This window comes from Podarcis melisellensis (assembly GCF_964234715.1).
Source record: "Podarcis melisellensis genome assembly, chromosome: 3".
NCBI lineage: Eukaryota > Metazoa > Chordata > Lepidosauria > Squamata > Lacertidae > Podarcis > Podarcis melisellensis.
Window position 1 is genome coordinate 27,170,790 of NC_138530.1, and position 22,535 is coordinate 27,193,324.

Below are 22,535 nucleotides of genomic sequence, written 5' to 3' on the forward strand. Positions count from 1 at the left end.
GATAGTCAAGACTAATTTTAGCTGACTGAGACATTGACAATTGCTTCCTTTTTGCATGGGTTCCCAGAAGAATGAATGAGGTACATGAGGGGCTACTGGGGGTGGGGAGAAAGAGAGGAATGAGAAGTCCTGTCGCTTGAACAGAGGCCTTGCACTTTTTTGGGTCTTTTTGTGATCAAACACTATTTTTCTTAGGTAGGAAAGAATTAACTAAATAAGTAAAAAAAAAAAATTATTGGTTGCAGGGAGGGAACTTAACAGTTCAGTTCCTGACTTCTAATATTTCTGTTACAGGTTCAGCACTTCAAGACAAACACTAATGTGGATTCCGGACTCCTTTTTCTCCAGGTATTTTGAAGCCAGATCTTTTGGATCTTTACTCAGTCTAAGTTCAATAAGACTTACTCCCCAGTAAATCTTCAGTAGCATTTTTTTTTTTACATTGACCAGTGTGTCTAAGTGTGTAGTTTACCTACTTTGTAGCTTTGTAGCCCAGTTCATAATTAGGCTAGTGTTCAAGTCTGAAGTCTAACATTTCTTATCAGTTTCATGTTATGGGTATGTTACATAAATAAGCCCTTGTGTGTTGAATTTACACATCATAGTGATCTCTGAGGAAATACTTTCTCAAAATTGTCAGTACAGTGTGAGGGTAGAACCACGTGTTTTATCAGCAAATGCATGTTTACAAACCTGCATTTCTGAGAATGAATGGAATTGGTACAGAAGAGCATTTTTAGGGAAGAATTGGAAGGAGAAATGGGGGTGGGGTTCTTAATTCCTGCTATACTCACTAATTATTTCCTGCAAATGCCCCTACATAAGCTTTATGGCAGAAGTGTGGGACTTAAAACCACATGTTTCTATGATTTGTAATTTTGGGACTGCATAGAAAAACATACTGTTGGTAGATATCATCCCTCCTTTATGGGAGCAGAGGAGAAACTAGGAATCTTCACCCAACTCTTCTTACCAAGTTATATTGTAATTTAGCTTTATTTGTTTTCAGTTTGCTGAGTGGAAGAATTTCAACACTGAAAGATGAAACTGGTGCTGTGAGTATTCCTTTCTAAATAAGATTATGATATGAAAGTTGATTACTGTATTGGGTTTAGCTTCTAAATTGTATTCTAAATAGGTGAATTGTGCACTTTTGCAACATCTCTAGTTAGAATGGGGAGACTCTTTCAGTCTTGTGCTCAGCTGAATGATAGAGACAACTTGTGGCTGCTGGTAATTGTAGGTATCATGAAAATGCAAAGTTAGAAAAGATCACTTTTTTTAAAAAATGAGGGTATATTTTTTAATTTGATTTTGTAATATTTATAGGGCTAAATAATGGCAGAATTAAGCATTTCAGTTCACACAGATTTCTGCTGCAGAATTAAGTCTTTGTTTAAACTGCTGCCTTTGAAATAAATAAAGACTTCAGAGTGCATAATTTCTTGTATTCTAAAACTTATATGTTAAGCTAATAAAGGGGCTCTCATTTCTTCATAGATATTTATTGACAGAGATCCTGCAGCATTTGCACCTATTTTAAATTTTCTTCGAACAAAGGAGTTAGATTTGCGGTAAGAAACTCAGTGTTAATTCTCACTCTGATTTTAAAAACACTTCTGGTGGAAGATTGTTATAAAGAACACTCTTAAGCTCACTTAAATTGAAGTTTTTTTAAAAAATTGTACTTGTGAAAGTATCAGTAGTATCCCCTGAACTCCACAGAATAATCTACTCCCAAATATTTGTGGTGAATTTCTGCAGGAACTTTAAGGGACCCCTGATTTCTGAAACTGTTCCTTAAGGCTTTGCTGTATGAGAGACTTTAAATATCCTCTTGTAACCTGTGTACTAGACACTCATAGCCCAATCTAGCAGCTAAAACCTCACACGTTAAAGTATGTGTACACTTTTTGAGGCATAATCCTGAAAGGGTTCAACTTAAAGAAACTTGCCAGGCCTGTGAGCTAAGCCACCTTTGTTTTGTGCATTTGCCTCAGCTGAGGCACTCACATTCACCCACCCATGTGACAACACTTCGCTCTGTCATCTCTGTGTTAGATTGAACTTTTAGTCAGCACATTCTATGTTTCCCATAAGATTTTTGTTCTGTGATTTCTGCTGCTCATAGCTTAATTTTTTTATATATAAAAAAATGTTTTCAAAGAACAGAGGTTTTGCTTGAGTGTTCCACACTATATCCTTTCACAAAGCTTTAATTTAACATTTGTGTAGATGTTTCTGTTGATCTGTAGCATTTAAAGATATTCTTAGTTGTTTAATCAAAGTACTTTATCATGTTAAAATAAAACTTCCTATAAAAGATTTAGTTTTTGTGTTTAGAATATTGATTGTTGTGCTAAGAAACTGCATTATTTAATTTTTAAATATTTCTTTTTTTTATCTTTTTGCAGGGGAGTAAGCATTAATGTACTTAGACATGAAGCAGAGTTTTATGGAATTACACCTTTAGGTAAATATATAGATTTAAATTACCCTCTGGTTTGAACATAATGATGAGTTAATAATCATTTTAAAGAACCACCAGTAGTGGTAAGAGAGCTCTCCTTCCCCTCCATAATTAAGCCATATAAATTGTCATTCCCAGGTGACTTTTGGGGTGGGTTGGAGGGCCAGCAACCAGTGGGAAGACCTCTTATTGCTTCCCCTTCACTTCCTCTGTGTTCTGCCACCAACAGAGTACATTTTGCTGGGAGTCGAGACAGAATGTTTTTGGAGATCAGCACATTGATCTCCTAAGAGGTTTGATTAAGTCCCATGTTGATTATATTTTTGGTGGGTGGCTATGATTTCTTTTTTTATAAACAAATGCTGATTACTTGTAGATTTCTTGTCTTCGTATGTTTTTAAAGTTCTCTTTGTTATTATGATTTTAAGCCCTGCTTCCTAAGGTTCTAGGGTATGTTACAACAATTTAAAATAGTGTCAAAAACAGATTAAAACAAATTATAATAATAAAAGCAGGGTGGGTTATAAAAACATACATCTCAGGTGTCAAAGGGCAGGGTTATAACTGTACAACTGGAGGTTTAATGTTATAAACCATAGTGGCCTTCTTGAGACCCAAAGGGTAGTATATAAATTATTTTATAGTTAAATTAAATGAAGTTAATTTATCCCCAATACCTCCTGAAGATTGGCAAAGTCCCACCTACCGAGCAGTTTGGGGGGAAATGAACAGCATTTGGGCCCAAGCACACCTGACTTGACTTTAAAGCTGTGTTGCTGTTTGAAACCTAACCTTGCCCTTTTGCAACAAGAAAGCTAAATGGAAAAAATGCAAAGTAACCCAATTTGCATTCACATATGTATACTTTGTTATTGGTTTATATGCTGTTTCCTTTCAGTAAGAAGATTACTGTTGTGTGAAGAGCTAGAGCGCTCCTCTTGTGGCAGTGTCCTCTTCCATGGATACCTGCCACCTCCAGGTACTTGAGCATGCTTTGTAAGCCATTTTTTATTTCGGCATCAAGAAGCAACTTTGTGGCTTTACAGTAATGAAATACTTTCAGCTCTGTGTGGCATTTGAGCTGGTCAAAGCATTGTGGGGTTTGCTATGTATGGGCTGATGCCTGCTGAAGCTTCCACTTCAAGAACTTATCAGGATTCTCTCCATCTCTGCTGCCACCTTTATGTTAGTTCTATGTGTACACCAGAATCACTTTCCTGCTGTTCCCATAGTGTCTACCTTATCATAAGCATTCTCATTGGGGTTTTGAGGTCACTACAATAGACCTTTTCAAGATCATGCCTGACCCCAGCTGCTTGTTACTGCTGCTGTACAATATGCATCTTCTTCTCTGGTTAAGGAGGGTTAGTTCAGACAAACAGTTATGGGTTGCCACTGGGAAATATATCTGTGTACCTAATGTCTATTGGATGTCTGGCAATCATGTGAATGCTTAATTACAAGGCTGCAGTACATTGTTGTATTTCTCATGTGATTTAGATTTTCTGGAAAGGGACTGATATATACCTTAATTTTCTGTATATAAGACGATGTTTTTTATTATAAAACAATGTTAAAAATGGGGGGTCTTTTACACGGATAGTGCTGAGGGGAGACAGGTAATTGGTTGCAGCCGTAAACAGGAGATTGTCAGTGATGATTGGGCAGGTGATTGGTGGCTGCGGCAAGGGCTGCTTTCGATTGGTTGTTGCTGCGGCAATTGGGTGGGCGATTGGTGGGTGCTGGAAGCGAGCGGTCAGATGATAGGTCAGGCGGGTTAGCGATTTTCAGCACCCCCCCAAAAAAGCTCAATAACTTTGGGCAATCCTCCCCCAAAAAGCTTAACAACTCTGGGCAATCTCCCCTCATTTTCTTAATTTTGGAGTCCCCAAAAATAGGGGTCATCTTATACATGGTGTGTGTTTTCCGTGTGTTATACACGGAAAAATATGGTACCGTATTTTTCGCACCATAGGACGCACCGGACAATAGGACGCACCTTGTTTTAGAGGGGGGAGAACAAGGGAAAAAAATTCTTCTGCTCTCTGCCCAGCGCCCCTTCAGCGAAGCCGCAGGAGGCTCTGCGCAGAGAGTGGGAGAATTTTCCCCCTTTTGTTTTCCCGTTCTAAAACAAGGTGCCGTTTAAGGTGCGTTCAGGCGGCTACCTTGGAAGCCTGGAGAGCGAGAGGGGTCGGTGCGCACCGACCCCTCTCGCTCTCCAGGCTTCAGGTTCCTTTCGACCTGCTCTTTGGGGCTGGCGGGGGAAGCCCACCACCAGCCCCAAAGAGCAGGTCAGGGAGCAGCGGCCATAGGCGCGCGTCACCTCTCCAGCCGGGAGAGGGTCGCGGGGGGCTGCTTTAGCCCCGTGCGTGCTCTCCCGGCTGGAGAGGTGACGCGCGCCTATGGAGGCTCCTGCCATAGGCGCGCGTCACCTCTCCAGCCGGGAGAGGGTCGCGGGGGGCTGCTTTAGCCCCGTGCGTGCTCTCCCGGCTGGAGAGGTGACGCGCGCCTATGGAGGCTCCTGCCATAGGCGCGCGTCACCTCTCAGGCCAGGAGAGGGTCGCGGGGGGCTGCTTTAGCCCCGTGCGTGCTCTCCTGGCTGGAGAGGTGACGCGGGCCTATGGAGGCTCCTGCCATAGGCGCGGGTCACTTCTCCAGCTGGGAGAGGGTCGCGGGGGGCTGCTTTAGCCCCGTGCGTGCTCTCCCGGCTGGAGAGGTGACGCGCGCCTATGGAGGCTCCTGCCATAGGCGTGCGTCACCTCTCCAGCCAGGAGAGGGTCGCGGGGGGCTGCTTTAGCCCCGTGCGTGCTCTCCCGGCTGGAGAGGTGACACGCGCCTATGGCAGGAGCCTCCATAGCCGAGCGTCACCTCTCCAGCCGGGAGAGCACGTGCGGGGCTAAAGCAGCCCCCCGCAACCGTCTCCCGGCTGGAGACGCGGGGCTGGGGCGGGGGAAGCCCGAGCTTCCCCCTCCCCCAGAACGGGACCCAGAGCCATGCCGAAGCTGCGCGCAGCTTTGGCATCGCTCTGGGAGCTTTCGGGGCTGGGGGAGGAGGAAGCCCTCCGCCAGCCTCCAAACCAGGTCGGGAGACAGCGGGAGGGCGCGCTGCGCCTCTCCCGCTGTCTCCCGAGTTTGCGGGGCTGGCGACGGGGAGGAGCAGGCTTCTCCCCCCTGCCAGCCTTCTAGCCAAGTCAGAGGCAGCGGGAAGGGCGCTCTGCGCCTCTCCCGCTGTCCCCCGAGTTTGCGGGGCTGGCGACGGGGAGAAGCGCTCTTCACCCCGCGGCCCGCCTGCAGATCAGGTCCGGGGACAGAGGGAGGACGCGCTGCGCCTCCCAGCTGTTCCTGGAGCTTGCGGGGCAGGCAGTGGGGAGAAGCGCTCTTCTCCCCGTCTCCCGCCTGCAGATCAGGTCCGGGGACAGAGGGAGGACGCGCTGCGCCTCCCAGCTGTCCCCGGAGCTTGCGGGGCAGGCAGCGGGGAGAAGCGCTCTTCTCCCCGCGGCCCGCCTGCAGATCAGGTCCGGGGACAGAGGGAGGACGCGCTGCGCCTCCCAGCTGTCCCCGGAGCTTGCGGGGCAGGCAGCGGGGAGAAGCGCTCTTCTCCCCGTCGCCCGCCTGCAGATCAGGTCCGGGGACAGAGGGAGGACGCGCTGCGCCTCCCAGCTGTCCCCGGAGCTTGCGGGGCAGGCAGCGGGGAGAAGCGCTCTTCTCCCCGTCGCCCGCCTGCAGATCAGGTCCGGGGACTGAGGGAGGACGCGCGGCGCCTCCCAGCTGTCCCCAGAGCTTGCGGGGCTGGCGGCCGGGAGAAGCACGCGTCTCCCCGCCGTCAGCCTCCAAACCACATCGGAAGACAGCGGGATGGTGGTGTTCCGCCTCCCCGCTGTCCCCCGACCTTGTGGGGCTGGCGCTGCGGCTCTCCTGAAGCCTGGAGAGTGAGAGTGGTCCGTGCGCACCGACCCCTCTCGCTCTCCAGCTTCAGCGAAAGCCTGTATTCGCACCATAGGACGCACACACATTTCCCCTTCATTTTTGGAGGGGAAAAAGTGCGTCCTATGGTGCGAAAAATACGGTACTTCCCACTGAAGCCACTCTATCTCTAAATGAGATAGAAATATTGCTTTGATGTTAAGTCAGTGTAAATCAAAACTCTGTGGTAAAGTAGTTCTTAATACTTTTGAGGCAATTACAAATTAGTTCTGGAGGCTGCTATACCTCCACTGAGGGTTGGGCAGCGCCATGGAATAGAATGGGATGGGATCAGGAATAGTCAGGAGGGGGAAGTTGGCCAAAATCGTTGAGGTACTGCAGATAAATGGAGCTCGAAATGTGCAAGGTACTTTGAGAAGGTTTCCCTTCCTGTTTCAGCCCCTTGTGCATTTTGGAGGGATGGGGTGAGGGGATGGGAAAGTCCACTGTCATGAGCTTCCTTCTGCTTGCCAGTAAAGGTGTAGCAGCCTTTATATAAGCCCATTAAAACCACATTTGTCAAATTCCTTATCTTCTTTAGGCATTCCAAGTCGTAAGATTAGCCCTTCTTCAGGAGCATCTACTGAAGTCAGAGCACCTCAGAGCTGTCCTGAAAGTGAGGCCCGAGGAGGGAATATGCAGACTTCACTTGCTGGTACTGGAGAAGATACAGTCAGGCTAGGTGAGCAAAACTATCTTCATTTCCTTAATGCATTTAAAATATTTGTGGAAAAATAATTTGCAAGTGTATCTAAAAAAAAAAGCCCAAATTAGTTCTTGCCAATTCTTCAAAATTGTGACAAGTTGCAGATTTGAGTGAAGACTAGCCCTGCAGTGCAAGCATCATAAATGAAATATAAGTACGTGCAGGCTGCAACTTGGTTGTCTACTCTTCTAAAAAAATAATAATTGAATACTATTAACTAGGTTGCAGTATAAGGCCAGGTATTGAATGGTGATCATCTGTCTGCTTCTGGGGTAAACCTTCTTCCTCTGGAAAGAGAGCAGAAGGGCTTGTGTGCTTACAGTAGCCATAGTATTCTGCTTTAGTTCCCCAGAGCTTGCTCTGCTCTGCTAACTCTTCCATGCCAAATGCAGCTCATCATGTGCATCAGCAGCTTTATTACAGCTGCAGAATTTCAGAATACTCACTGCTCTGGCAAAGTAGGTGAAAAAAAGACTCATGACCATCAATTCAGTAACCTCACTTAACCTCTGCTGTGTGTGTGTTTTTCTTTTTTAAGGGTTTCCTGTGGACCCACGAAAGGTTTTGATAGTGGCTGGCCATCACAACTGGATTGTAGCTGCATATGCTCACTTTGCAGTTTGTTATAGGTAAAGATGCAATGAGCAACACTGTTTCAGTCTATATTCCAGTAATTGTGCTCTACAGGACAAAGTTTTCATAAAATACGAGATATGCGTTCATTAAAGGGAACAAAGTTTTTGTTTATTTTTTGTTACTAGTGTGTGGAGTACTGAGGCAAGAACAAGAAGCTTTGTAACAGGGATGGGAAATCTGTGGTCCTTCAGATGTGGCTGGACTACAATTTCCATAATTCCTGACCATTGACCATGTAGTTGATGCTGCTAGGAAAGTGTTCAACAATATCCGGAGGGCTGGAGGTCCCCACCCCTGCTTTATGACTTCAACTTACGATTGTCCTTACAAAACTAGATATCGTCCACAGAGCAGACATTTTGAATCAATCTTATGGCCACTTTCCCCAAGTATTCTTGTATTCCGGCATACATGCACAACTGCAAAATTTGTATTCGTGTTTCAGATGTGCTCCTTCCCTTTAAAATATACAGAAGCAGCAAACAGGAAAGAATTGGAATCCCCTCTTCATTTATTTTAAAAGGAAAAGGCATGCTTGAAATCTGATACTTCTAACAGTTGCAGTCCCAGGAATATTCTGTGAAAAGTTGTTCTGGGGGACTCAGAATAAATGTAGGTAATTTGTTCACTCAACAGGTAAAGTATAATGAATCCCGTTATATTTACACAGGAGGTCATTTGTGACCAGATCTGATCTTCAGGAATTACTATGTGCTTAAGACATTAGCAAAATATTTCAATTGTGTGGAGTAGTCTGTGTTAGGGCATTTCAAGATGTGATTCTGTGAGTCAGTGCTCCAGTATAAATTCATTGAGGATATGGTGCTTTAATTAGGGATGTGAGACAGTGCCACCATGTGATAAAAAACAGAATGGGCTGTTGCTACATTTGATTAAAGTTTGTAGTTGGCATGTAAGTAATATTTAAACCATAATTAAAATAAACTGGTTAGTGTGAGCATGCTTAAAACCACATGCACTTCACTCTTCCCTCTCAGGAAACCTATGGTCTTGTCTTGAATGTAATTTCAAGGCAGACCATGACTTGTCCCCCAGCAACATGGCAGGAGCAAGGGAGAAGCAAAGTGCTCGAGATTTCAGCAGTGTGCATGAGCATGCTACTTGTTCACAGTAAACTGTAGGTTTACTGTTTGGGTTTAATGTTTAATGTGACATGCCCCCACTACCAGGATTGTCCCTACATTTTAGAGACCTGAGAAGTACTGTTAAGACTTCACACACCCTCCCCATAAAGTAGCTTCCTATGTCCTTCAGAGTATAATGGGGGGGACGACTCTTATCCAGGTGGCTTTCCACGTTCAACAGATGAATCAGGAGCACACACTTAAGGTTGCTCTTGATCCTTCCTTGGTACAGCCCAAATTGCAACCTTCAATAGTAAAGGTAAAGGTACCCCTGCCCGTACGGGCCAGTCGTGTCCGACTCTAGGGTTGTGCGCCCATCTCACTTAAGAGGCTGGGGGCCAGCGCTGTCCGGAGACACTTCCGGGTCACGTGGCCAGCGTGACGAAGCTGCTCTGGCGAGCCAGCACCAGCACAGCACACGGAAACACCGTTTACCTTCCCGCTATAAAGCGGTACCTATTTATCTACTTGCACTTGGGGGTGCTTTCGAACTGCTAGGTGGGCAGGAGGTGGGACCGAAAGACGGGAGCTCACCCCGCCGCGGGGATTCGAACCGCCTACCATGCGATCGGCAAGTCCTAGGCACTGAGGTTTTACCCATAGTGCCACCCGCGTCCCTAGCAACCTTCAGTATATGCTTGCAAAAAAAGAGTCTGTGCACTTCTGAGTTCCTTTGCAGCTATAATTCAGCACTTTTTGAATTTTGACTCTTTTTCTGTTGCCCAGCAATTGGACAGGAAGAATCAGGAGTACACTTATTGTCTTGCACTTGATGCCCTATGCCATTAGGTAATGGTGGGTTGTATGTGCTTTGGGCCAAATGAGGTGCTGCAAATAAGGCTGCAGGTTTCCCACCACTATAGATTAGTTACAACATTTCTACTATACTGTTGCTTTCTGTCTAGTTTGCATTTGAGTGTTCAACCATGAATGAATACTCCACAAGCCTGCATATTTCTCCATAGGTATCTATGCACACGAGGAAAGAAAACCCTCTTCTCTTGTGCAAAGATGGAGTAGCTGCTTTGTTCTGAGCTGCACAAAGGATAGAAATATACTGCCCTCATTTATACCATACTAGACATGGTCCCAGCTTAATTTTTTTATGAATGATTTTCATGCTCCAGACAAATAGATTACATCTTACAAGGACAGTCTCATTCTGAATAGTTATTATGTAGTAACCTTATTACATCCCATTCCACCAGGCTGCAGCAGTTTTGGTTGAGAGACCCAAATATCATTGGTCTTTTCCCCTCCCCCAACTGTCTCCATTCCAGCGGCTCATTATAAGAACTATTGTGGAACTTTAAAAGTTAGGGCTTGCCTTTCTTCTTCTTCTTTCCCTACCCATCCTTTTTGTGTTGCTTCTGTTAGATTGTAAGCCTACAGGCATGGAGGGACTATCCCATTTTTAATCTGTGCACAGCACCTAGAAAGTGCTATTATGCTTTATAATGATACATCCCATCTCCCTCCCCATTGCTGGGAATATGCTGATTATGTGAAATTAGCAAGAGAAAGATGTCCCAGGAGTCTGCCTTTCAGAATACTAGACAAAGTGTGTTTCACTCCTTTCCTTTGAAACATAGTGGTTTAGATAAATCCAGACTGTGACTTATAACAATCCACTGTTCCTTATTGGATATATCTAGATCTTATCTTGTAGGTACCGAAGTTAAGTTTCACTATATTTCTCTGTTTGTAGGCATTTTTAAAAAATATGATATACATCAAATAATTTTTCTGCTCCCTTTTGACAAGTTGGAATAACTGTTCATTGAAGTTTTGGCATATCCTGGAAAACCTGCTTGCAAAAATATGTTTTTGTATATCTTTCTCTCAGAATCAAAGAATCCTCTGGATGGCAACAAGTGTTCACAAGTCCCTACTTAGACTGGACTATTGAACGCGTTGCTCTCAATGCAAAGGTTGTTGGTGGACCACATGGAGACAAAGATAAAATGGTTGCTGTCGCATCTGAGAGCAGTATCATCTTATGGAGCGTTCAGGATGGTGGTAGTGGCAGTGAAATAGGCAAGTGTGCACTCTCGTTCCTGTTCCTAATAATATATATTGGCTCACTGTTTTCCAGTTATGCTGTGCAATTGCTTGTCAAACTTTTTGGCCACAGTGAATGAAAGGTAAACTTTTGTACATTCAACATTTTATTTCTTCATATAGCTGCTTCTCTATCCATCACTTATACGCTAAAGCAGTATCTTAATAGGAAATAAGATAAAATCTAAAAGCCGTGCTTGGCTTAATGGGTGCATAGTGGTATATGTCACTTATTGAAGTGTTCCTGAAGCCCTGTTGTGATAATAAGTAGAAAGTAATTTAATTTTTGACTGACTTATTTCAGCTCTGCATGGTGAACCTGAATGTGGGAATTAGAGATGACAGTTTGGAATGACTGCCAGCTTGTCTTGTTCTTACTAAAAGCCATGTTTCTCAAGGTCTCCTTCTGATAACCTTCAAAAAACACAATTTGGGCAATGCTTTGCTACTAATAATCTTTTGAGCAGAAATTAGTCGAGATAGTCAGCACTGAGCACCAGACAGCTTTAGAGCCAAGGGCTTCATGTTACCAGAAGGTACATAAACATGAAAAGGGCTTTTAGAGAAGCCAAATACTTCACTCTGCAGATCTGATTGATAGCTTGACTTACTTATTAAAATACATACTTGCTTCTAAACATCAGCAGTGGCCTTTTTGAGCAGGGGCAGAGAGAAAGATACAAGGAATCTTTTGAGTTCCAGAAGTAACATTTAAGTAATAGGGTAATGATAATGACAGACTATTTCCTCTAGCCACGAAGAGCTGTCACCATAGATTTAATCTACTTGCCAGCATAGATGTAGTATCTTCATGCATTTTTCCAAAATAAGTTGTATGATTAGAGAGGTACTCAGCAGAGTAGGTTTGTTTTCTGCCCTCAAGTAATTAAGCCCCCTGAGGAAATCAGTATTTTAGTGGGGGAAATGATGTGGACAACGTGTGAATATTCAATTCTGTTTGGCTATTGTGTCTGCACATTGGCATTATGGAGATTATTAAATTTATTCATCAGATGTTTAGAGTGTCCTTCAATATGCAGTAATCATGTGGCTGACAAAGTTTGAAGAAGTAAAATAATAATACAGTAAAACAACAACAATATTTACTTAAGAAATTGTATAAGAGCACAATACACTTTTGTCATTGTCCCAGATGTTTATTATGGTAGAAACTATGCTCCATCCATGCTGGTAGCAGATAAAAGTATGGAAGGGGCTTGAACTTGGGATCTGCTGTGCTGTTTGGTAGCTCGATTTAGACGGGCTTGTGGTGATCTCTCCCCCCACTCCCTTTTTCCTGCCAGGTAGAATAGAGCACTGAAAGAGAAATTATTTTCTGTTGCTACTTTCTTCTTACCCATTCTTACACATGCCCATTTATTATTGTGTTTCCTGTGTAAACCATATTCTTAGCCAAAAAGAATGGCAGTACATCCAGTCAAAGGAAGGACAGGTGGTCTACATGCATGCATGGGTTTGGATTATAGCTGGGATCATTGAGATTGCATAGTAAACGCATACCAGTGTTAACCACTGGAAAAAGAAAGTAGTAGTGAGAAAACAGGAGTGAATTATGCTTCGGCTTTTAACATTACTTCCAACTCTTCTTCAGCGTTCTGTTGCATCAGAATCAAGAACACATTTGACAAAGAAAAGCCCCTTCAAGCTTTCCCCTCTGCATTTAACAAAATCTAAATAGGGCTTTTCAAGTAGCGTTAATGAATTTTAACTTTAAGTTAAGCATTTAAATGGAAAATGAACAATCCGGCTTCATTAGAGTCATTACGTTATGTAGCATGCTCTAAAAGTTATGAATGTACTGAAATTAATACATCCCAAAGAGTTTTCAGTTCATTTAATAAGCAAAACTCTTCTCTTTCAGAGAACTTTATAGGCCCATTTATCTTGCAGAGCCTAATATTAGCAGCCCTGCCTTGGGATAGAGAAGTAGTGCTTTGTTCATGTCCTGTAAAAGAAACAATTTGTTGTTACAAACACTCTTCAGAAGCTGACAACACCATCTATGGAAAATTGCAAGGGCTGGCATCTCCATGATAGAGCTCTCCCAGAGGCTGTTTTCCCTTCAATATTACTTACATAAGATACCACTACTGGATTGCTGCTATAAGCAATATTTTACTGAGAGGGCCCCTTAAGACAAGAACCTGTCATTACTTATGCCGTCGTCTTCCCTGTGGACGGCCGTCAGGATTGTTGAGCCTAAGCAGGAGTGACACTTTAAATTCCTTCAGACTATTCATGCTGTCTTCCTTGATTTCCCTGAACCTCATCCTTCTCCAGAGTAATCAATTCTAGTTCTTTCTCTCCTTTTTATTATTGCCTGCTTTTATGCGCCCTGCTGTTAAATATAGTCAGTATCAGAGATGATCATATGTCCTGAGAAATTATTTGGCATTGTAATTAAGTCACTTTATGCACCAGGCTTCTTGACTGCTATCTGAAAACAGCAGCTACTGTCCTCTTCAAAACACCATTTTGGTATCACAGTTTACCCTTGTAAAGTCTGGAATTCTGAAGGATCTTCAAAGAGTTTCTGTAGAGCTTTTTATACTTAAAAATGTTCATATAATTGCATGGTTCTACTGCAGGTTTAAATAACTCTTTAAAATTACAATTAGAAACTATACTGCAAAGTCACTTAATCTGGCAACATGCTAAACTCTTTTGCTGCAGTCTCCAATACTAATCTTATTAAATCTGATCTGATGGCTACAACTGACAAACATTCTGTCAAGTCACCCAAGAAAATAAACTTGGAAAAGTACAAGATCTCTTCAGTCTTGATGTATTCTGACTATTTAAGCACTTTACATTCGTATTAGCCGTAGTAATGAATTAATCAACCATGTCACTTTGTGCCACAAATTGGACAATTCATAATTGGAGAGAGAGTTTGCACCAATGCGCACATGGATCAATTTAACGTCATAGACTCATAGAATGAGGGTGGCATCAAACAAAGTATTTCTGCTACTTCAAGGAATGCTAGATTTTTGGTTGTGCAATGGAACTTCCCTCTGGCTCCTCCTCCCATGCACTCCCTAAATCTGTTCTGTTCCCCAACCCTGCAGAGCAGATTGGGGAGGGCACATGGGATTTGTGAGAGGGCAGAGCTGTTGTGCTGAAGGAAATCCTTGTGATAATGGAACTTCTTCACTGGATACAGTCCTGAGTGTCTGTTTTCAGTATGAAATGAGAAATGGTTAATACGGATTGGCATAGAATACAACCATTTTGATTTTGTGCTTGCGATAAGCATGACCGTGCAACCTGCTGTTCCTTCTGCCACTTGTAACCTCAGTACATATTGAGGCATTTGTTGGGTCTCACGAAGTAAATGGGTAGAGAGACTGTACCCAGTCACGGCGGGTTATGTTGCTGAATCTTCCATTAACCAACCAGCAGCTGGATAGAATATTGTTACAGCAGAATATAATGTATTTATTGCCTTCTTAGCTGATTAAAAAAAAGCTCTCTAACTTTCTTAAAGCAGCATTGTAATGCTCACATTGCATTTCCCCCCTCTTTATGTTGGTTGATCATACTTGTTCTGGAAGCAAACTTAATGCACACTTTCTTTGGTGGTTGTTTTTCTTCTTCTAATAGGAGTATTTAGTCTTGGAGTTCCTGTGGATGCGCTCTTCTTCATCGGTAACCAGTTGGTGGCTACTAGTCATACAGGAAAAGTTGGAGTATGGAATGCCGTGACTCAACACTGGCAGGTATGTTAAACAGAAATGCTTAATATGACATGTTTTATGATACTGTAAAAACAACATAAATTCTGAGGGTACTAGTTTGTAAAGTTTATCATTACCAGCTCTTAAGTATTCTTTTTTATTATCCTTCGTTACAATTTATTATTGCATTTATTTGTAAGTCAGACTACATCAAAGACAAACAAGTTGCATGTTAATGTTGAGGACCTTCAAAAGCTCTCCAACTGATTGCACTGCACATCATGCCTCAAAGATATCTGTTTTGTATTTCTATTCTCAAATGCCCTGTGATTTTTATATATTATGCATTCTGACAATGAGAATAGAGATTCTTGGATTCCAGACAAGACTGAGGGAAGAGCTGGGCATTCATGCAGGAAACAAACCTTGTAACACAGCCAGATGAATGTTTCTGTGGCACAATATAAAGACACTGTAATGAAATCCAAGAGGCTGCCTTGCAAATCTCAAGAGGCAGAAGTGACCTAAGGCTGACTCCCGTGGCTGCCACAGTACTGGTTGAATAAATCCTGATTTTACCCATAAGTGACAGTCATGCCAATGACTAACACTGCAAGAATGCAGAAAGCCAAGTGATATAACATAATAATCTTGTTACGTATTGAAAACTGACCTAGTGGATTTGAATCTAACACAAATAGCTAAAACCACTTTAAAAGCTCTGTCAGTACCTGCTTTAAAACTCTTGAGTCTCTGCCTAATCTGCAAGAAGGTGATCTATGTTTTAGGTGTTACTTTAGGAGCTAATAGGCAGTGTCTGCTTTATAGCTATACTGATCACACATGTCCTCTTCACATTATGTACACCCCTCCTTGGAAGCTTGCTGAAGTTGTGTGAATATTTTTCTGGTAAGAAATTGTGTTTCTTTGTCTCTTGCAAATGAAATGGCATAGTGGGAATGAATAGAGCTGTTGGGTTACATTTGTAGATCTTATTACCCTTGCTGTGCAATGGAGGGCAAAGCAGTCTTTGATGCAACCTGGACCAGATTTTTTTGGCCATTATATGTAAGGCAGCACCCTCATGGGTCTGGAGATCTACGGGCTTCTTATCCAAGGATAACCTCCCCCTGGATTCATGTGGTCAGCTCCCCCCCCCCAACTGTATAAACAAAGCAGACTGGACAAGGTTTAAGAGAGCAAGTGGCGAGATGGACATCCAAAGGCACCTTGCCTATGTTCTCGGGGCTCAATAAGTGACTTGTATGTTGCTATGTTATGCATTGTGGGTTCTCTGGATATCTCTTTTTTATAGAAAAACTGAAAATAAATATTGTTTGTATTTTCTTTTTTTAATCATTACAAGCTGCTAAATAAATACAGTGGGTTGCACCCAAACTTCTCTTGTGCTAGAGCACTCATCTAAAGGGAGTTCCCTGTGCCCTCCTTCCCACCGTGAATTCCATCCTCTGAAAAACCTCTTCTCGGGGGGCTGAGATGGGAACTGAAATGGAAATGAGAACTAGAGAAAATGGCAGAGGCAGCATGCATCAGCTGTGACAGGCTGAAAGGCTCTCAAGTTGTTTTTGTTTTACTATTAATACTGTTGCAGTTTTCTTGTTAAGAATGAGTTCTGTTTCTTAAAACTGCTGCTCGCTTTCTGTAGATTTGTCTATCAAGTGTTCCATCTAAGGGGCGCGGAACATGTATGCTCCTCCCCAAACGTGGGCAGCATTTAGAAACACAGAGATGGAAGATAGTTTGTCTTTTCTTAAGAAAGGCATTTTAACTTGGAACAGCAAGAGAAATCTGGATGGAACTGATAACCAACTTGCTGATCATTATTGCTCTTGAGCAAATCACTTACTTGCTAAACAACGCGGTGAATTGCACTTACTGGAATTGCTATTTGGTGGGAACATTTGAAGGCAAAAGTGGACTTGCAGGTTATTTGGAAGCTGGTTCCTGAAAACTGTCTTCACTTTACATGTTTGATTATTCAGACAGAAGGGGAACATTCTCAAAGAAGTATCAACAAAATACTATTTTTGTTTTAATTTTCATGGGCTGTAATGCTCTTGAGAAACAACCTTCCTGTGGTTACGACATCTGAAAAATGGTTAGAGAAGCTACTTTCAAGATGTGGCAATGGGGTTCTTTCACAGATTCATAAACTTTTAGGAAGTTGCCTTATATTATGTAAATTTTAACATTCTTTGAATAGCTCCAATTAAACTCTAATAAAATTATATTCACTTTTTAAAAGGGAAATTGTAGTACACTGGCAGATGGCATAGGTCCATATTGCATTGGCTCTAGTGAAATACTGGATACATTCTGGTGAAAAAAATGCAATTTTAAATACTGTACATTACTTACGTTTTATTTATCCTAGGTTCAAGATGTTGTTCCCATCACCAGTTACGATACTGCTGGGTCATTCTTACTGCTGGGCTGCAACAATGGCTCCATATATTACATTGGTAAGACTATGAAATTTCTCCCATTCAAAATTAGCAACACTTATTATCTGAATTTCTTTTATTTTCTACCTTAAGATGACTATTATACCTAATGTTCAGTGCCCCAATATATTTTGATGATGGGTAATTTATAAATAGGTGAATAAATGTGTGTTTTTAAATTTTTATTTTACAGATATGCAGAAATTTCCACTACGAATGAAGGATAATGATCTTCTGGTGACAGAACTTTACCATGACCCTTCCAATGATGCCATAACAGCACTTAGTGTTTACCTCACACCCAAAACAAGTGTGTACCATCTTCACCTTTAATACCCTTTAATTATAAATGTTTGATACTGTATGGGAGCATTATTATGACCTTCTCAATGCATCCTTTTGTAAGAAATTTAATGTTCCATTTTAAATTTGTCCTATTGCAAGGGAACATACCAAATGATATGTTCAACTGGAAGATGTTTGTGGATTTTGGTATTTTTTTTATTTATATGTTAAAGAACACGAACTTGAGAGGCATTATTTTTTCCTTTGTCCGTATATAGATGACACGTGAGCACATTAAGCACATTCAAGCATAAGTTTGTGCAGCTAGAAATCTCACACCTGCCATTTCCTAGTGCAGTCATGGCCACACCTTGTGAAGAGAGCCCAAGTATTGTGTTTCTGAATGGCATAAATGTTACATCAGTTGCAGCAAAGCCTTTCCCCCCCCCCTCCGGACTTCAGAAGAGGTCCAGGAAGGCCGGCGGGGGCGAAAGGCTTTGCTCCCCACCGCCAGCATTTTAAAAGCGGTCCGGGATAGCAGGGAAGCGCTTTCCGCTATCCCGGACGGCTTTTGAAGGCAGGCGGGGGGAGCAAAGACTTTTGCCCCCCGCCCGCCTTCGGAAGAGGTCCTGGACCTCTTCCGAAGGCGGGCGGGGGGCAAAAGTCTTTGCCCCCCCTGCCTGCCTAACCGGGGGCTTTTAAATCGCCCCGGGACAGCTGAGAATTCCTCCGCTGTTCCGGGGCGATTTTAAAATGCTGGCGGGCGGCAGCGAAGCCTTCGCTGCCGCCCGCCAGCATTTTAAGATCGCCCTGGGACAGCGGAAAAGTCTCCGCTGTCCCGGGAAGGCAGGCGGAGGGGAAGCAAAGACTTTCGCCCCCGCCAGCCTTCAGAAGAGGTCGGGGGACAGAATGTCCCCAGACCTGGTCTGAAGGCGGTTCAGTTTCCATAGGAACGCATTAATTGATTTTTAATGCATTCCTATGGGAAACCGTGCTTCGCAAGACGAAAAACTCGCAAGACGAAAAGACTTGCGGAACGAATTAATTTCGTCTTGCGAGGCACCACTGTATTTTTTTATAGGTGAAGCACATTATCCACTTTATCATTGAAACCAAGCAGCCAAACGTTTAGGGCCCCTGTCATTCCTATTTAAAAATGGTTGTCTTCTACAATGCAGTTTTGAAATAATAATTTTTGCAGGGTGAGTATTGGGGAAGTGGAGGCTTCCTTAGTGCCACTGTCAAGCATTGCCTAAGAATATCTTCTTAGTGAGAATGAGGGGGGGGGGGATTATGCAGCATGTTCATTAGAAAACAGGATTGCATGCCTGTCCTTTCTCAATTTACACTGGATAAAAATCCAGGTTTATTGCTGTGCGTAATTTGTTTAAACCGTTCTACGACTAGAGGTGTCATATTCTGGAAGATGGCTTAGTAATGCAAGAAGGTTGTTTGCTGCACAATTCCAAACTTTTCTTTCAATTTTCATTTTTAGTAATGCAAGAAGGTTGTTTGCTGCACAATTCCAAACTTTTCTTTCAATTTTCATTTTTTGTTCATACCTTGCCAACATTGCTTGCCAACTTTCATGATGTCTTGGGGATGGAGGGGGGAAAGAAATTTGCAGTAATTAATGCTGAGTTGTTACTGAATAGTAAGAGGCAAACATTAGCGTGTAAATGGGGCACATCTCTAAAAAGCATTGAAGCTGTGTACAAGCCTCTCATTGGTTTATGCAGAATTCCTAGGCAGCTTTGAGTCCCTATTCCATTTTGGAAGCAAGTGCAGTTTTGTATTGGCGTTTTGTTTTCCGTAGGTGTAAGTGGTAATTGGATTGAGATTGCATACGGCACAAGTTCAGGAGCAGTGCGTGTGATTGTGCAACACCCAGAAACGGTTGGATCAGGCCCTCAACTCTTTCAGACTTTCACAGTTCATCGAAGCCCTGTTACAAAGATCATGCTGTCGGAGAAACATTTGGTGTCAGGTAATCATGTTGGAAGAAATGGGATCTCCTGCCATTTCCTATTTAATTTGTATTCATTTCTTTATACTTCTGAAGCTAGAAAGAGAGTGGATAAAAGCCACTTCCCCACTTGCACCTCCTGTTCATGCTGAATTTCTGGTGTGAAAGCCCAGTGAGATTAAGAGGTCATGGATGCAATTCATAGAAGAAAGTAAAGATAGCAATGGTGATATGGTGAGGCGAGGCTCAAATGCAAATATCCATAGCTGGATAGGAGTTGGCAGTCACTGGGTAATATATCCTTTACTTCACAGACTCCTCCACTGTAGCTCCATCTTAGTGTGCTTGGTGCCCTCTCAAGAGTTAAGCAGACCATGCCTATAGGAATTAAAAAATTGTCCAGTAGCATCTTAGAGACCAGCTAAGTTTGTTCTGGGTATAAGCTGAAGAAGTGTGCATGCACACGAAAGCTTTTATCCAGAACAAACTTACTTGGTCTCTAAGGTGCTACTGGACAGTTTTTTTCTTTATTTCAACTTCGTCAGACCAACATAGCTACCTACCTGAATCTATGCCTATAAGACAAAGAGACCCACAAGCACCCCCAGTTCAGACATTTGGAAGGCACTCAAAATACAAACCAATTTTTACAAAGTTTCATTGAGGCTACAGGAATGGAGATTAGTAAAGTATTGTGAGGTTTTGACTTTGGTTGAGGTTTAGAATGATAGCTGTATCTTTTTGTGAACCATTTTTCTTGTACTTTTTCTAGTTTGTGCAGATAACAATCATGTTCGGACCTGGACAGTGACACGTTTCAGAGGAATGATTTCAACACAGCCAGGATCGACTCCCTTGGCATCATTCAAAATTTTGTCCTTGGAAGAGACCGAGAGCCATGGCAGTTACTCTTCTGGAAATGATATAGGTAGATAAAGCATTCTGAGTGGCGCAGCCGGGTAGCTAATCTGTTCTTTGAGATTCCGAATGGAACATTTCTATCTTGCAGTGTTCAAGAGAGAAGAGAATATGGGAAATGACAATAGGAGGGGATATGTGAAATGGGCTGTAGTGGAAGAAGTAGCTGCCTTGGGCTAGATGGCAGAAAGGTGGTCCAGGGATTCACTTCTCAGTCATTGAATAATTTATATAGCACTTGATTTTTTTTTTTTAAAAGCCTCCTAAGCAATTTACAAAAGTATAAACTAAAACATTAAAGTTTCAGATTAAAAATAGTTAAAAACTGGTATTTAAAAGCATTCAAAAGATAATTAAAATCAGTAGTAGCCAAAGAGGGATAAAGCATATATAAATTCTACATGGCTGGATAGGCCACCTAAACAAAAATGTTTTAAGCATGCACCAAAAAAGAATATGAAGCAGGGAGTTGGGATTTCCAAAGTGTAGATGCTGCCACACTAAAATTTCAGTTTCTTAAAAGTGCAGAAGGGGTATTACATGGCACTTGTGACAGTGAGAGTTCTGCAAACAGTTGAGTGGGTATCTAGGGGGTAAACTGGACCCATGCGGTTAAGGGCTCTCCACACTAACCTTGAACTTGGCCTGGTAGCAAATGGCCAACCAGTGCAGATCTCTGAACAGTTAATACATTTGCAAGTGCGCTTTACCCACTCTGTACTTTTGTGATATTACTCAGAGTAATATGAAATTAAGATTATAAAAAGTGGGGGAGGGACTACCAGTTTCTCTCTTTCTCAGCCCTATGACCCTCCCTTGGCAAACATGTTTCTGAGTATACAGCTAATGCAGAGAGAAAATGACTAGTAATTGGTGACTACTAACAATAGTTTAATCCATAAAAAACAGGGTGATGATTTCGAGACTTCCTTAAGGGGAAAGGAACAGTATTGAATATCTATGAACAGTATTGAGTGAGGGATTGTTACGGGCCACATTGAGGTAGTGATATAGGTGCATTGTTAAACATTTTGGACAGGTTTTTGAAAACTTTCACAGAAAAATTGGAAACTAGTACATAGAACTCAATGGGTGTTTATCTAATATTTACTGTGCAGTATATAAATTTCAAAAATGTTCAAGGGCCTTGAATTGAGGGGGGGAAATCTTCTTTGCTTTCCAATTACAGGACCATTTGGTGAGCGTGATGACCAACAGGTGTTTATCCAAAAAGTTGTTCCCATCACTAACAAACTATTTGTGAGGCTCTCTTCTACTGGAAAAAGGTAAGCAACAAAATTATTGTGCAGCTGGGTATTAAAGTGAAGGTCAAGGTTTGTTGTAAATTTGTAGCCTAGTAATTAACAACAAGAAGTTCTGTTTGTTTTTAAGATTTGCTGAAGAAGTTTTACTGTGGTAACATTATGTCAATTTTAACTGCAATGATTATAAAATCCCAATGTTTACAAAATGGTGTGAGCTATTGTACCACCTAAGAGCATAATAATTTTGTTCAATGTTAATGTTCCAAACAAATACCTTTTTTTAGGATTCTCTGGTTAGGTTTCCATGATTAGCTCTGGCACAACAATCAGTGTCAAAATAGCTTTGGCTGACCCTAAACTACCATGACTTTTGTCTCTACCTCGGATTAATGTATGATAAAAGATATCTCTGAATCCATTAGATTTCCATTGATGACATGTGGGAGTTTGAAAGGAGGGCTTCCTTGTTAGGGTGTCAGTGTTGTTTTTCTCACATCAGGCCAGGTAATTAGTGCAAATGTTCATCTCACTGTTAGTTCCACATAGACAACGGCAGAAGTACAGTCAACTAATTTGCTTTGTATCCCACTCTTCTCAAATTTTGCTTCCATTATCTCTTTGCACTTTGTGGACAACATACATTATACTTCCTCCACTGCTGCCTCACATTTTCTTGGCGCAGGGGATACTGAAAGAAAATGAAAAGGCCAGCAGAACTGTTGTACCCAAGACCGAACGCATAATGGAGTCACAGAATACCTTCATGTTTGTGCCATGATGACTCTCTGGTAATCCTGTTGGCTAGGAGGGAAGGCAGGTTACATTCTGCACATCGTGTTTAAAATTATCACTAGAATAATTGTTCTACACCAGGTGTGGACATTTATAGTTCAGTGGCCTCTGGAGAGCTACAACTCCCATCAGCCCCAGCAAACATGGGCCATGGCCAGGTATG

The 22,535-nt window shown here is 42.3% G+C and overlaps 1 protein-coding gene across 1 annotated transcript in view; it reads left to right on the forward strand.

Moving 5' to 3' along the window:
- Positions 1–22,535, forward strand: part of KCTD3 (potassium channel tetramerization domain containing 3) — a 33,186-nt gene that overhangs the window by 5,654 nt on the left and 4,997 nt on the right. Inside the window, exons 2-15 of the mRNA XM_081903894.1 lie at positions 295–348; positions 1,010–1,055; positions 1,501–1,574; positions 2,415–2,473; positions 3,369–3,449; positions 6,974–7,114; positions 7,677–7,767; positions 10,766–10,956; positions 14,608–14,723; positions 17,077–17,164; positions 17,340–17,456; positions 19,248–19,418; positions 20,170–20,325; positions 21,505–21,601. Of these exons, the coding sequence (XP_081760020.1) occupies positions 295–348; positions 1,010–1,055; positions 1,501–1,574; positions 2,415–2,473; positions 3,369–3,449; positions 6,974–7,114; positions 7,677–7,767; positions 10,766–10,956; positions 14,608–14,723; positions 17,077–17,164; positions 17,340–17,456; positions 19,248–19,418; positions 20,170–20,325; positions 21,505–21,601 (1,482 nt within the window). The remainder of the gene's footprint in view (positions 1–294; positions 349–1,009; positions 1,056–1,500; positions 1,575–2,414; positions 2,474–3,368; positions 3,450–6,973; positions 7,115–7,676; positions 7,768–10,765; positions 10,957–14,607; positions 14,724–17,076; positions 17,165–17,339; positions 17,457–19,247; positions 19,419–20,169; positions 20,326–21,504; positions 21,602–22,535) is intronic.